A 16203-nucleotide genomic window follows, 5' to 3' on the forward strand; every position below is an offset into this window, starting at 1 on the left:
AACGATGCATGCACGACATTTCCAGATGAATGTCGATTCTTAACACTCGTGACGCGTGCATCGAATCATGCGCGTGTCATGTTTTTTTTTGTTTAAAGCTTTGTAATTCTAACAGTTACCGTATTGTGTGCTTCACGTGGTAGCCCCCCTGTAGCCACTAGAGGTCCAATGTTCTCTGCAGCGTAACAGCAAAACGGCAGTACTGTGCTGTCCCGTTATGCCTCGCGATACGGTCTGTTCTCTTGTAGTGCGGTAGTTGCGTTCCTGAAGAACACCGCGTTAAGGAAACAATGGCTTTATAATAAACAATATATAATAATGGGGTAAAGCACAGTCCGTGATAACGCGTGAGATGCGTACGCAGGCCGAACAAAGACTCGAGGCGCGTGGGTGGCATCTAGAAGCATCCAGCAGCATCCCCAACGCCTCGTGTGAATCTACGCCGAGGCAGCCGCACAACCGCTTATTGCTAAGTGCGCGGCGTAATTCTGTTCACTCGATCGCGTTAAGGGGGTGGCCCCCCGTTGGTGAATTATGGTGAAACGCCTCTACATAACGTTAGCGACTCCCAGGGTATGCAGCTTAGCAGGAGTGCACGCTCATAGGACTCTGCTGTGCATCGCAGCAGTTACTAGTGCACAACAAGGGATTCATATTTATCTAGCATCTTAAATGCAACTGCTTCTCAAGACGCTTTACGCAAAGTGAGGGATACATTCGTAAAGCTTGTGGTTGTTTGAGGCGGTGGTGGTGGTGGTGGGGGGGGCATTAGGGCAGATCAACAATGGGAGAGAGCAGAGAGATGGCAACAGCGTTGAGGGCACAGCACGAGACCACGCAGCTGGGGCCAAGCGGCAACCACGCAACGGGCCCCAGGGGCTTCCGATAACTCCGAGGGCAGCCTCGGGGTGAAGGAAAGGCCACCAGCCTATCCAGCGCAATGCGATTGCGGTAAATCCCAAACCATCGAACGCATCGCCGACGATCGCACCATCCCTACGCACACCCTGGCGGTATTGCTGTAATCAGTACACAGTCTGCCACCGCCTTGGATTGGTTGAGCACCCTTAATGTTCAACTGTGACATCTATTCATAAGTTTGTTTTGGGGGGGGTTTAGATAGCGTACATATATATAAATGTGTCGTTAAACCCGCCACCACCCGACACAGCCAATTAGTAAGGTTTGTCAGGTAAACAAAACATGACAGTTCGTTCCTAGTACAGCACACCGGTGTGTTGGAGAGCCAAGCCAAAAATCTGGCTGTCGCCTGATGAAGCTAGTTGTAATTACTGGCGAAACGTCGTACTCAGATTGTAAATGTTGTGGCTTGGCTCTCCAACACACCGGTGTGCTGTACTAGTGACGAATTGGCACGTTCTGTTTACGTGACAACCCTTACTAGTTGGCTGTGTCGGGTGGTGGCGGGTTTCACGACACATTTATATATTTACGCGATCTCACAAAAAAACCTTTATTGTGGATGATATTGATCGCGACAGCCTAGTATGACATCTATAAAAACTGTTGCTTTCCACCGCCCCCTCCCCCCTGCATGCCGTGCGAAAGAAGATAAACGCAATGTCCATCCTACATATTCCCGCTGTGTATTTTGTGGAGGGAATGGTGTAAAGGGTGCACACTGGTCTCGATTCAATCTTCCTCCGTGGCAGAATGAAACAATGGTGCAAGTTGCTTGAATCCATGCCCTCTGCCTCCGTTTCGCCAAGCAGTGTTAATGGGTACACCCACGGTCAGTTGATCGGCAGGTCTAGTGCGGTGGGGTTAAATGTGGGTACCCCCCACACCTCTTTCAAGAAGGCTGGTAGCAAAACTGCACACACCGTATCTTGAAGCCCTCTCTCGTCTTGGCTAACAGACCTCAACGTTGGCACTTTAGCGTAGAAGAGTAGGCCAATTACCCTCCAGAGGGGCTCTCTGGAGCCCTTCCGCCAGCAGTGGTGTGAGCAAGCAATTGCAGGGCTGCACCTTTCCCCTCTTTACCGTGTTGTTTGTGTTTAGTGTTGGTGACCAACACTTTGGCAATGCCCTACGCGTTTTGCGGCTCTTTCTAGACAGTCTATGTACACTTGTTTTTTTTTTTAAATCAGGTTTCAATCCAAAATTGGTCCAAAGCCGCGAATGGAAATCGGGTGAAATATTTGTGTGGTGATTATGTTGGAAGCTCGTGGTGCAGGTGTTTTGAGTGCAAAATAACCGCATTGTAAACCCGGCACTTGGGTTGCAAGTGCAAGCTGAAAGCGATCCTGGTATGAACATTTTACACATCGCGACGGTAAATTATACACTCTGAGTATATAATTAAGTATGTGTGCGACTCAATAAATTGCCATGATTCTGCATCATGTTTTGACCCAAAAACATATGTTTTGGTTCGTTTGTACCGTCTCATTTGTATTGTCTCGTATGTTCTTTCCTTCTGGCACTTTATACAGGACTGTTCCACGTTGTGGTCATAAAATGGCAATTTTGTACTGCACGTTTTATACTCCCAGACAGATTTGCTGCTTTACCTTCACCAAACCACACAGACACAACTCGCACATCGTCGGGAAGCACTCATCCAGCCACGGTGGTGTGATGTTGACTACCTCACCTGGTATGCAGGAGGGCATGGGATCGATCCCAACCTTGATGCCTGTATTTTTGGAGTTTGCATGTTCTCCCCGTGGTCGTGCGGATTTGTCTAAGGGTCATCCGGTTCCCCCCCCCCCCCCCCCACATTTAGAATCAACATGTTTTTCGAGTATTTGGCTGCTATAAATTTGCATGTGATGAACCACTTGCGTTGAGCTCTAATTTGTGGCCAGGTGGCTTGTGAAAAAGAGCTATATAGCTCGGTGGGCCTTACATGGTAAAATTAAAAAAATAGCTCATACTTAATTGATTAAAGGTCTATACAAGCACTTTAGCTTCATGAATCGCTGGTTAGGGAGGGCGCACGTGTGGCGTGTGTGCATTACGTGTGCACGCCTGTTGAACCTTCGCCGAAAAACACCCGCAACCGAGATGTTGTTTACAGTCAATGTGCGCTCGCGTTACCGATCGCCGGCGCCTGTCGCCACAGTGATGCATTCTACCCCGTTCATTCACCACGACGATAGCTGTGTTGTGAGCGGAGCCACCAAAGCGGAAAACTCAACGAGGACGAGCGGGGGATGGACGACGCCGAGGCCGCCAATGCCGACAAAGAACCGGATCGCGATGGGATGGCAGCCGCCGAGGCTTCCACGCCCAAGAAAAACCGATGTGGTATCGACTTCATGATGTTGCACTCATTTTTATTGTTTTTGGTCAATTCGCCCAACAATGCTGGAATGCCTAAAGCGGCACGAGTCTTGTTTGGTATGGTACGGTTCTCACTCTCGAATATCCGTGGGCAGCAGATTTAAAAAAAAAATTGGATTGCGTATTAACCGTGCTTGCGCAAAAAAAATAAGTCTTTGCGCGCGTTGGTTTAATTACTGGCTACTCCTCAATCGCCGAGGGTCAGCGACGAGTTGCCCACGTGACCGCAAACGCGTCGGCGAGTCACTGGACTGCTTTAGAAACCCAAAAAACAGACTTACGCGTTCAGCCGTCTTCTCCCCCGTTCTGCATAGGTAATCAATTCGGTACGTGTTCATAGCCTAATCTTTACACGCTTTGCTTTATCCATGTGTTATCTGAACCACCCCTCCACTACCCCGGATAATCAAGAGTTCACTGGATTTGTGAAGTGGGGTTTACCCCTGAATGTGCCCAATCCCGGCCGATTTCAAAGGCCAAGTAGAGTTGAGCCTGGTTAGTATCAGAATTTTTTTACTGATACTGAAGAGATTTTATGAGCTATAAAGCTCTATTTTCACAGAAGTCCAGTAGTATTTATTTAGCGTGTGCGTTTGAGACTAGGATACCGAGAGTTGCAGCTCGCAACATTTGGATGATAAAAAAAAACTATTTAAAACTATTAACATTTTTCCAGAAGTCACCTGGTCACAAATGATAGCTCAACGACACGGCTTATCACGTGGAAATTTATAGCAACCAAAGACTCAATAAAAAACCGGAGGACCCAGAGAAAAATCCACGTCACCATGGGGAGAGATTCGAACTCTAAATATACAGGTGTCAGGGTCGGGATCGAACCCACAACCTCCTGCATACCAGGCGAGGTAGTTAACATCTCACTGCCACCATGACGCCTATGGCCAGGTCACTTCTGAATCATTAACTGGGCTTGCCAGGTGTTGTACGCAGTGCGATGGCCAGGGAGATGTGAGAACAGGAACAGGTTTAGTCAAAAGATTAATTACATAGATTGTGCCTGTGGATTTAATCCATCTGCACAGAGCTTTGAGAGTTATTCCCTCGTATGGTTAGGACCCGAATGGGAGACTGTTGTGGGTAGACGAGATATTGTAGGAGTGGCTGGCGAGGTGTCCAGGACATATCGGCACAGTAAATGGATTCGTCAATCTATCCATGTGGATATTCGAGGAGAACACCCATACACGCTTGACGGATTTTCTCCAGGTCCTCTGGATTACTCCCGTATACCAAATACAGGGTGCCTCAAAAAAATGTTACCACTTCTGATCATTTGCAACAACACCACGTGACATGTGCTGCTGCCTCCGGGCTCTGGAGACCACCTGGAGAAGATTTTAGGCCACGCGTTGACAATGATGGCGAACAAGTGGAGACTCTGACTTTTTGAAGCGATTAACATACATTTGTTATGTTACAGTGTATTCGTTATTTTCCATTAAAAACGATAGTCCCAAATACGTTTTTTTTGAAGCACCCTGTACTTGTAAATGAAAATGGCCAAACAATCCAATGCAGCAGGACCCTCGAGAAAAAGAACCTCGATGCTCGGCGAGGCCTTTCCAGGGTGACAAATGGACATTATTATAATGATGTATTTGTAGTGCAAACTCTCACGCTAACCCAGTCATAGCACTCGCATGCTTTACATTTTTAAGTTGTATTTTTTTCTTTTCTTTGCAGCCTCAATTCGGAAATTTGTCAAATCTCCCCGGTTTTACATATTCCTCAGCCACTCCATGTCCACGTGGGTAAGACGATTCATGAATGTGGAAAACACACTTGACACAACTAAAAGTTTGCGCGTTCAAATACTGATGGAGAGATCAAGCAGACTTCACTCGGACATATAAAATGGTTAGCCACTTTGTGGGACGCCACCATTCCTTGTTCTATGGAAATAACTGAATCTGTTTCACATATATCTTGATTTAGCCCCCATTTTAAATCAAGGCCATATTAAATAAATGTGTAAAAATATCACAATGGTCATCTTATGGATAGTCTGGCCCCTGCTATACGAATGTGGACTTTCTCCTGCTGGGCTCAGAGCAAAAGTTGTCACGGAGTGCCGTCCAACACGGACGCTGATCGCCATGGATAGGTGGTGCGTCAAGGAGCATGGATAGGTGCCACCTCGAAATGTTCACCGAGCCACAGAAATAGAAGCAAGTATCATTCAGAAGCAAGTCAGAGACCTCATTTTGAGGACTCGGGAGAAGTGGCTCTGGAATAACAAAAATAAAACCTTTTTATTATACCAGGTAAGGTCCACTGAGCTACATAGCTCTTTTTCAGAAGCGACCTAGCCAGAAATGATAGCTCAGCGAAGTGGCTTATGTGGAAATTTATAGCGGCGGGATACTCTAAACGCATGTTTATAATTGTGGTAAGAAAAACTGGGGGACCTGGAGAAAAATCCACGCGACCACGGGGAGAACATGCATACTCCAAATACACAGGCGTCAGGGTCGGGATTGAACTCACGATCTTCTGTATACCGGGCGAGGCGGTCAACATCTCGCCACCGCAGTGCCTGTTCAGATATCACTCCCCATTAACGTTCGTCGTTGCCGGGAATCCGTCTCGGGGCACCGGGTTATTTGCGCATTTTACGGACCCGCACACCACCGCCGGTCCATCCCTTTGGAATCAAACATCAAGATGTTATCACGACCTACCACCACACTTCGTTTGCCAAAAAATATTACATTCCACTCTCCTGCCAGATCCCGCAGCTGCCGCGCAGTCAGCACATCGCTCGTCGGCTGAGCGCGTCCGAGCACGCTCGCGATCTGCTATCGTTTGCAGGGCGACCGCATGTGGCACTTCGCCATGAGCCTCTTCCTGGTGGAGCTCTACGACAAGTCCCTCTTCCTGGCGGCAGTCTACGGCCTCACGGCGTCCGGGTCCCACATCCTCCTGGGGGCCCTGGTGGGCGACTGGGTGGACAAAAACCCACGCATGCGCGGTGCGCCCCCCCCCCCTCCCCCCCCACCTCTTTTACCCTCATTGCCGCACTCCGCAACGCCACCTCGCCTTATGTTGCTCAAAAACAAATAAAAGGCTGCACGGTACACCGCGGCGGTGGCGGCGGTTGCACGAGCACATATTGCAACGTCTCGCACGTAAATAACGGTGCCCTATGCAGGAAAAAAAAAACGACATTTTGGGCAGTGGCCCTTCTTTGCCCTGCAACGAGTGCCAATTCAACACAATTATCGTTTTTCTGGCAGCAAACATTTGACGTTTTTTCTTGCCAATTTTTTTTTTCTAATTTTATCCCCGTTGTGCTGTCCCGCAGTTGTGCGTCTGTCCTTGAGCGTCCAGAACTCATCGGTAATTCTCTGCGCCTTGGTGCTGCTCACGATCTTCCTGTGTAAAGTCCAGATCAGCCCCGTGTGGAACGGCTGGCTCATGGTGAGTTCGCGTCCGTGGCGGGCGGTGACAACAAACCCAGCAACGTGACACGAGAGCAGATCCACGCATAGTGGCCAATAATTCTGCCTCGTCACCGCCCCCCCCCCCCCCCCCGCCTTTCTGCAGATACCATTGACAGGTAAATACGATTCCACACGTCCATATCCAGTTACCTGAGCTTCAGCGAATTTCTCACCTGGCCTCGGTTGCTGATGATCTTGGGCGCAACGGTGGAGAGATGTTAACTCCCTCGCCTGGTATACAGGAGGCTGTGGGTTTGATCCTGACCTCTGACACCTTTATATTTGGAGTTTGCATGTTCTCCCCGTGGTCGCGTGGATGATAAGCCACTATGTTGAGTTATCATTTGTGGCCAGGTCGCTTAGGAAGGAGAGCTATATAGCTCAGTGGGCCTTACCTGGTAAAATAAAAAAAATAGTTTTAGTAGTTTAGTTCTAATTATGAAGGTGCAACTGAACGAATGCCCTGTGGGTGGCTGTCGAGTGGCTTGCAAAATCGGAAGGTTTGCGGAGTTCATGCTATCTTCCCTCCAGGAGTCAATAAAATAATTACCACATTTGGGGGACAGGTATCCTATGTAGATGCCGTCGCCATTGGACGACTGATTAAAAAAATTTGCACGGCACAACCCTAAAATGCTAGACGCCACAATTATTTTGGATCCCGCGTCACGAGACACGCCGTAGTTTTTGCGAAGTCGCCGCAGCCCTACATACAAGGGGAACGCCAGACGCCCCCTGCGCTTGCCTCCACCGCCGCAGGTGATGTGCTACGTGGTGGTGATCACAATCGGGGTCGTGGCGCAGCTGGCCGGCACGGCCATGACCATCGCCATCCAGCGCGACTGGATCGTCGTGGTGGCCGACAGCAAGGAGAAGCTGGCAGGTCAGCGGGTGCACGTCTCTCCTGGGTCAGCAGGGTGGGTTCACGCACGCAGGACTTTAGGCAATGGACAATTAATCCTTTCCCGTTCCGAGACATCGCAGGGTGGGTCCCCGTTCACCACCGAATCTCGGAAGGCACGGGCAGTTCAGTGTCAATTTTATTTATAGGAGGTGCAGCACCGTTGTTTTTAAAGACATTGTACTTACAGCAGAGAACTGTAGCGACACGACCGCACTCTACGATAGCTGGCGCCAAACTGTGCCACGCGCCCTCTCCGCATGGCCTTGTGGGAGCCGCCCCTCAGTACCAATACAGTTATTTTATTTTATTCCCTTCCGAATTGGAAGAAAAACTGATGACGTACACTTACGTACGCGTACTTCATCGGAACGGGAAAAGGGTTAAGCACAGCTCTTGCGCGAAACGACAGTCTGCTGTATATATTTTATATATCTTTTTTCTATATTTTTTTTAAAAGACAGTGTCCACGACAAACATAGGTCGAGACTTTCTTGGTTGCATGTGCGCGGGCACCACTGCCAGTGCAAGTTGCTGAAAATAATGTTTTCTAGCACCAATATCAAATCGCCATTTCATCACCCTTGTCCAAACAAAGGGGGGGTGGGGGGGGTTACGCCTCTCTCCAGCCTCTCGCCTGGCTAAATTGCAGACGACGGATTTAAATGTTTATCGAGTGTAAATACGAACGCCTTTAAAATTTGGACCCAAGTGTATAATAAAAATAAAAATCACTCGCAGTGCTGTTTTACCATGTGTTTGGCATAGAATTTGTAACCCCCCCCCTCAATGGAGCCCTTTCTTCCAGTGTCCATGGACACAACTTCGCCTTTGTAACCCGCCATGCCGAGACTGCCCATTAATAAAACGTATACGTTCGTCTCCTTATATTTTATTTTTTTCCCCCAAAGGTGGAATGTTGTAGCGGTCAGTCAATGAAACTCCCGTCTTGTTCTTTAGCAGCATAGATTATATGCCAGAGGGCTCTGACCCAGCCAGACTGCAGGATAAACATTTCGGAGGACTCTTTGCTTAAGCTTGCTGGACCACCTTCCCTATTGTTTTGGCTTTTCCCCCACAATTCAGGGATATTAAAAATAAAGTACCATCTTTGTCTCGTCTCAGGAGAAGAAAGACAATTCCATTAGGAACCCTGCAACTAGCAGTGCGCCCTCACCCTGTGTAAGAATTTGGCTTACAGAAGATGACCTCACTGAACTACTTTCTCAGATCATTTCGATTTGGCCCCTATCCACAGCTGCTGATGCACTGCAGACGTTACGGCACAAACGTTGTGGCGCAAACGCCAAAGCTAATCTATCTAGCGCTGGTTTTTATCTACTACTTTTGGCCAATATATATTTTTTTATCAATTTGTCCATTATTCTCAAGGGGAGGTCCCCAATAGCAACTCAACTTTATTCCATACCACGTCATCTTTACGGGAGTTATCACACCACCGCTTTTTATCGACAGGCAGAACTCACGCTTGAACACTTTGAACCTCTATAGTAATAGGTTTTACCCTTTTGACTGGCACAAAAACTGACACCTTTATTCAAGGCATCATGTTTGCAATAACCACAACACAAGTAGTCAAAATGCAAACAAAAGAGATAACTCTGATAATAATATGCACTGTCATTGAATTTGATCGGTCCATACCCGAGACGGCTTTTCTTAGAGCCTAGTCTCCACTGGTGTTGGACCAGAAGACGCCAAAAGGCGTACAACTCAAAAACAGCGCACTATCAGAGTATTGAGGGCTCGGGGTGAGCATTTACATTATGAGACCTCCTTTGCCAGTAACAAGATATAGTAATAGGTTTTACCCTTTTGACTGGCACAAAAACTGACACCTTTATTCAAGGCATCACTTTGAACCTTTGTTTAGAAAGCATTAAAACACAAAACGTTGCCCCCCCACCACCACCCCCCATCGCACAGGCATGAACGCGACCATGCGGCAGATAGACCAGCTCAGCAAGCTGCTCGCACCCATGACGGTGGGGCAGGTGATGACCTTCCTCAGCCTGGAGTTCAGCTGCGGCGTCATCGCCGCTTGGAACTTGTTCTCCATGGTGGTGGAGTACCTGCTGCTGCGGCACGTGTTCCGCAGCGTGCCCGCTCTCGCTACCAAAGCCGCCGTCGCCGACGCCAACTCCAAGCGAGCGGGGGAGACCGAGGCCGCCGCTTGCGAACTGCATCCGCTGGCGGAAGGAGAAGGTAAGCAACGCGTCGCTGCTTCGCACCTCCGATTAACCCCCACGGTTGGCTCCGTACGGCTGCATGGCGTACTACCGGTAGTCGGCCTTCCTGGCAGGCCTGGGTCTGGCCTTCCTACAATGACGGTGTTGGCATTTCACAGTAATGCAGATGCGGAGGTGGGGGGGAGGGGGGCGGTTTTGCGGTTGTGCCCGTGCTACTCTGCGGTTTGTTTTCGGGTTGTACCGTAAACCCCCCCCCCCCACCCCCCCCCCCCCCCCCGACGTTTCGCTCCATATGATGGGAGCTTCGTCGGGAGCTGAACGATTCAGTTAATCTGTTGTATTTAAACAGCATTGCACTACTTTCATTACCTGCTGTATAACTTCTCCCTGAACCAGAAATCTGATTAATTAACATTGTGAACAATCACTACTTATCCAAAACCTATGGTCATTTATTTTTTATTACGTGGATTTAAATCAAATATATTTACCCGCCACAAATGTAGTTTGTTTTGGGGGTTTAACTAAATCAGATGCGTGATATGTGATATATCATCTATTGCACCATTGGATCATGAGACATTGCGATGGCTTGGAAGTAGGGGGGGGGGGGGGGGTGGGACTTCATCCAGCAGTGGATTGATCATGGCTGAAGATGATGAGAATAAATTATCTGCTTGGAAAGCCACACAAAGCACAACAATGTCTGGTAGGAGGACGCTACGCTTGCACGAGGATCCGCGGAAGCTGTTGCCGCGATTTAGCCTCGGGAACGACGCCGCCCTCCCCACCACCGTCCGCTTTGTCCTCAGATAACGAGGCCAACAACACCGAAGAAAAGCCTGCCATCGACAAGAGCTCCAAACCCCAAGTCGTTCCAAACACCAAGTCTGGCAGTTGGCTGGCGATTCTGGGGAAGCCCCTGCGCACGCTTCGCTATGGCTGGGTGGCCTACTACCGGCAGTCGGCCTTCCTGCCAGGCCTGGGCCTGGCCTTCCTCTACATGACTGTGTTGGGATTTGACGGCATCACCACGGGTTACGCGTACGCGCAGGTGAGGTCACGCAGTAGCAGTGGGAGAATTGATATTCCTTTCCTAATATAGGTTTTTGGGTTGTATCGCCTAACTATAAACGTATTGTTAAACCTGCCACCACCGAACACAGCCAATTAGTAAGGTTTGTAAACAAAACGCGCCAATCAGTTACTAGTTCAGCACACCGGTGTGTTGGAGAGTAAACCTGCGACATTTACAATTCGAGTACGACGTTTCGACAGTAATTAAGACCAGCATCATCAGACGACCATATCGTAATAATATTGGTCGCTAAAACCTACGTGCTAAACTGTCATTCCTTTGTTTAACCAGAATATAAAAGATTTAGATCCCAATGAGGCAGACGTGTGCTACATTGGACACTTTCAACAAGCGCCATTTGGGTTACATCAAATTAATTGGCAATTCTGCTTTGGCACATAGTGCACGAATAGAAAAAAATACAAATAACACTGCCTGAATAAGGAGGGGCGGGTGAGGGAGTAGGGGTGTGGAAGTAATGTGGGTTCCCAGCGAACAGAAACGAGTTCATGAGCCCAGACATTCCACTTGTCTGTACCACCTGAGGTGTTGGAACTTCAGCGGTTCCAATTGCTTTTATGTGGCCAGTGACGTTGCGTTGCGTGATAACCGCTTGAAATTTGTGGGCTAATAATTCACTCCTATTAGTCATACTCTTTGGTTCTTTCGGGAAAGTCATGTAGATATAAAATTAATAGATCACGACGTTTCGATCACAACACAAGCAACCGTCATCAGGAGAACTGCTGACGTCAGCAGTTCTCCTGCTGTGTTTGTTTCACCTGATGACGGTTGCCTGTGTTGCGATCGAAACGTCGTGATCTATTAATTTTATATCTACGTGACTTTACCGAAAGAACCAAAGAGTACCTATTGGTCATGTTAACACATTAATATTGCTTAAGATTTTGTCTACCTTAGCTGGTACCAATTTCTACTCTGCCTCGTGGCCTATATATATACAGTGAGGAAAAAAAAGTATTTTATCCTCTGCTGATTTTGTACGTTTGCCCACTGACAAAGAAATGATCAGTCTGTAATTTTAATGGTAGGTTTATTTGAACAGTGAGAGACAGAATAACAACAACAAAAATCCAGAAAAACGCATGTCAAAAATGTTATGAATTGATTTGCATTTTAATGAGGGAAATAAGTATTTGACCCCCTCTCAATCAGAACGATTTCTGACTCCCAGGTGTCTTTTATACAGGTAACGAGCTGAGATTAGGAGCACACTCTTAAAGGGAGTGCTCCTAATCTCAGCTTGTTACCTGTATAAAAGACACCTGTCCACAGAAGCAATCAATCAATCAGATTCCAAACTCTCCACCATGACCAAGACCAAAGAGCTCTCCAAGGATGTCAGAGACAAGATTGTAGACCTACACAAGGCTGGAATGGGCTACAAGACCATTGCCAAGCAGCTTGGTGAGAAGGTGACAACAGTTCATGCGATTATTCGCAAATGGAAGAAACACAAAAGAACTGTCAATCTCCCTCGGCCTGGGGCTCCATGCAAGATCTCACGTCGTGGAGTTGCAATGATCATGAGAACGGTGAGGAATCAGCCCAAAACTACACGGGAGGATCTTGTCAATGATGTCAAGGCAGCTGGGACCATAGTCACCAAGAAAGCAATTGGTAACACACTACGCCGTGAAGGACTGAAATCCTGCAGCGCCCGCAAGGTCCCCCTGCTCAAGAAAGCACATATACATGCCCGTCTGAAGTTTTCCAGTGAACATCTGAATGATTCAGAGGATAACTGGGTGAAAGTGTTGTGGTCAGATGAGACCAAAATGGAGCTCTTTGGCATCAACTCACCTCGCCGTGTTTGGAGGAGGAATGCTGCTTATAACCCCAAGAACACCATCCCCACCGTCAAACATGGAGGTGGAAACATTATGCTTTGGGGGTGTTTTTATGCTAAGGGGACAGGACAACTTCACCGCATCAAAGGGATGATGGACGGGGCCATGTACCGTCAAATCTTGGGTGAGAACCTCCTTCCCTCAGCCAGGGCATTGAAAATGGGTCGTGGATGGGTATTCCAGCATGACAATGACCCAAAACACACGGCCAAGGCAACAAAGGAGTGGCTCAAGAAGAAGCACATTAAGGTCCTGGAGTGGCCTAGCCAGTTTCCAGACCTTAATCCCATAGAAAATTTGCAGAGGGAGCTGAAGGTTCGAGTTGCCAAACGTCAGCCTCGAAACCTTAATGACTTGGAGAAGATCTGCAAAGAGGAGTGGGACAAAATCCCTCCTGAGATGTGTGCAAACCTGGTGGCCAACTACAAGAAACGTCTGACCTCTGTGATTGCCAACAAGGGTTTTGCCACCAAGTACTAAGTCATGTTTTGCAGAGGGGTCAAATACTTATTTCCCTCGTTAAAATGCAAATCAATTTATACCATTTTTGACATGCGTTTTTCTGGATTTTGTTGTTATTCTGTCTGTCACTGTTCAAATAAACCTGCCATTAAAATTATAGACTGATCATTTCTTTGTCAGTGGGCAAACGTATAAAATCAGCAGGGGATCAAATACTTTTTTCCGTCACTGTAGCATGGCCCCACATTTCTCTGCATAAGCCCACCCAAAAGGGTGGGTGTGCCGTGTCATGCCGCCCCGGTGCATTCCTGCCATGTCAAGAGAACTCTGAAACCGGTCCGACCCAAAATCTAAAAGTGGACAAACACCATGGGCAAAAATAGCTGCAGACGCCAAACTGCGTAATGGCCTAAAAACGCCCGATTTTAAAAACGGCAAAGATAAAGATCGAGAAAGTGTCAATTTATCACTTTAACTTAAACATTTAACAACCTTGCAAGTAAGCTCCGGGATGTGCGGAATTACAATCTCGCGGCTTACAACGTTACATTTTTTGCGCCTATATTCCAGCGATACAATGTGGGTTTACTGAGCAGCGCCATTTGATCGTGACTGTCGACGGTCATTATGACGATGATGACGACGACCACGACGACGATGACGACGGCGGCGAACGTTGATGAACGTTGATGAACGTTGTTACTGTTCCCGTCCCGCCATCTCGCCGGCGCTGCCGCGGGCAGGGCGTGAGCACCTCGGTGCTGAGCATCATGGTGGGGCTGTCGGCCACTCTGGGGCTGGTGGGCACCGTGCTCTACCTGCGTGCGCGGCGCCGCTGCGGCCTGGTGCGCACCGGCGCGCTCTTCAGCCTGGCGCAGGTCTGCTGCCTCCTGCTGTGCGTCATGTCGGTGTTCGCGCCGGGCAGCCCGCTCGACCTGACTGCCCCGCTGCACAAGCCGCGCCTGGTGAGACTGGTCAGGCCGCCGCCGCCACCACCACGATGATGACGACGATGATGATGAAGATGACGTCGCTGTTAACAGCGCCGTCACTGTTAGTAGCGCTGTTTCCCCGCACCTCCGATTAGCATGGTTGGCTACGTGCGGTGCGAAAGAAATTCAACATACATAGGCCCACACACACACACAAAGACAATGAATGATGTCATTGTGATGGCTGTAGTCATCTATCAAGACAGAGATCAGCAGCCCCCCCCTTCCCCTCCCATATAGCCTCTAACAGACTGTTGGGCCTATGGAGGCCAACACGGCACAAGAGGGCGCAGTGTTGGGCAATACTACGTCTGGCCGCACAAGGTACTTTATTCAAGGCTGAGTCGACCTAGGGGAGGCCCGTGACAGGTCCAGATATTCGTCACCGAGTGGGAACGGAACTCAGCTCACCAGGTTCGTAGCGCAGTGCTCTGACCACTAAATTATGGCCCACACGCACACACAAATTCACGTGGCATGACTGCTGAGGCTGCGCGCATCTCTGTAAATAGGCATATACCAATACCCAGGGATGGAATGTTGCTTTTGTCTATTGTGCATTTTGCTCTAGCTCCCACCCACCCACCCCACCCTGAAACTCCTCTCCGATGGGGCTATTGTAGCTTCTCCATCCCGGGACTGACAGCCACACTCGCGCACCGCGCCGTGCGATTTTCTTTGTGTGTACAACAGGATCATCATGCAGCCGAGCCCACGGTTGCTTACGAGGCAAACGGGACCTGGTTTCAAAACGTCACGACAAACGGCACCGCCACCGTTCAGCCACAGATCCTCGACTACACCTCGATTTCGCTCTTCTTTGCCGGAGCCATCCTGTCCAGAGTTGGTACGTTGAGCAACGCTTGAATGTACGTATGTCGAAGCTTCTTTTGCACCGTACGTAGCCAAGCGCCCGAATCGGAGGTGCGGCCGAAGGACAACAAAACACAAGAAGCAGTTCTAAAGACATGAGTTTTCAATTTAGATTTAATAGTGCATATCTCCAGTGGCTTCCTAATATCGGAATTAAGCGCAATCCAGACGGCCGCAGAAGCGCGTCTGAAAGCGCGCGATGCGGCGACCGTCTTTCTTTGACGGCCAGCCAACATGTGCTGCTGCTGCTGTGAGGATGACCGTGAGAGTTCGCATGGTGGTTTATGCCCCTTGACGAGATCAGCCAAAATTGTATGGCAAGGCTCGCTTAAAAGCTAAAATAGGTGTCGACAACAAATGGTGTAAAACCCTTGGATATAATCGCTCCAAGGGAATAGGTCTGCTGCGAGAGTTAAACATCCAGGGCACAAATGGACAATTCAACATTATGGTGGGACCCCGGGGTCCCATAGGCCCCCGGCTCTCGCATAAACTGCTTTGCGACGTCTTTTTACGTCTGTTGAAGGCGAACGACACGGCGATCTATTCCTCTCGACGAGCTCTACACGATGCGCTAATCAAAGTTTTGTTTCTTCTGCGCATTTGTCCTCGCTGCTGCGCTTGGACACGACATGACAACAGAATGATCCGCGCCGGGTGGGTCGCGGTGGGACGGAGTCGCCAAAAATAAAGAGATTACGATTTCGTTTATTCGGGACCTTCGGGGTCCCGCCATAACGACTCGACGTTGGTGCAAGGAACGCGTGTTGTATGCATTGTGTCTGCGTGACCACAAGAGGCCGCCAAAGCGTAACAAACACAATTGATTCTCATACTGAATTACGACAATGACATTGTGATGTGGGGGGTATGAATCATTACTCCCTTGAAAAAAGAAATAAACAATCGGACCAGCCTCATTTCGTTCCTCAGTACGGAGCTGAACTTTCGTCTGCGTTGTCCTTCTGGACCGAACAAAAACCAAGGTGCAGGGGCTGTACCTTTGTTTTCCCAGCCGATGAGAACTCTTTATCAGCCAGGAG

General features: G+C 48.8%; 1 protein-coding gene across 4 annotated transcripts in view; it reads left to right on the forward strand.

The window, feature by feature from the left end:
- Positions 1-16203, forward strand: part of LOC116943741 (ferroportin-like) — a 39874-nt gene that overhangs the window by 11106 nt on the left and 12565 nt on the right. Inside the window, exons 3-11 of one of the 4 annotated variants that reach the window (XM_032956867.2) lie at positions 3089-3273; positions 5014-5081; positions 6142-6301; positions 6635-6750; positions 7533-7656; positions 9622-9900; positions 10697-10938; positions 14039-14260; positions 14981-15134. In XM_032956867.2, coding sequence (XP_032812758.1) covers positions 3180-3273; positions 5014-5081; positions 6142-6301; positions 6635-6750; positions 7533-7656; positions 9622-9900; positions 10697-10938; positions 14039-14260; positions 14981-15134 — 1459 coding nt within the window. In that variant the 5' untranslated portion in view covers positions 3089-3179. The remainder of the gene's footprint in view (positions 1-3088; positions 3274-5013; positions 5082-6141; positions 6302-6634; positions 6751-7532; positions 7657-9621; positions 9901-10696; positions 10939-14038; positions 14261-14980; positions 15135-16203) is intronic. The other 3 variants (XM_032956865.2, XM_032956869.2, XM_032956870.2) reach the window with 3 other exon arrangements.

Source organism: Petromyzon marinus, chromosome 19 (assembly GCF_048934315.1).
Source record: "Petromyzon marinus isolate PM22_M1 ecotype Great Lakes invasive population chromosome 19, UKy_Petmar_22M1.pri1.0, whole genome shotgun sequence".
NCBI lineage: Eukaryota > Metazoa > Chordata > Hyperoartia > Petromyzontiformes > Petromyzontidae > Petromyzon > Petromyzon marinus.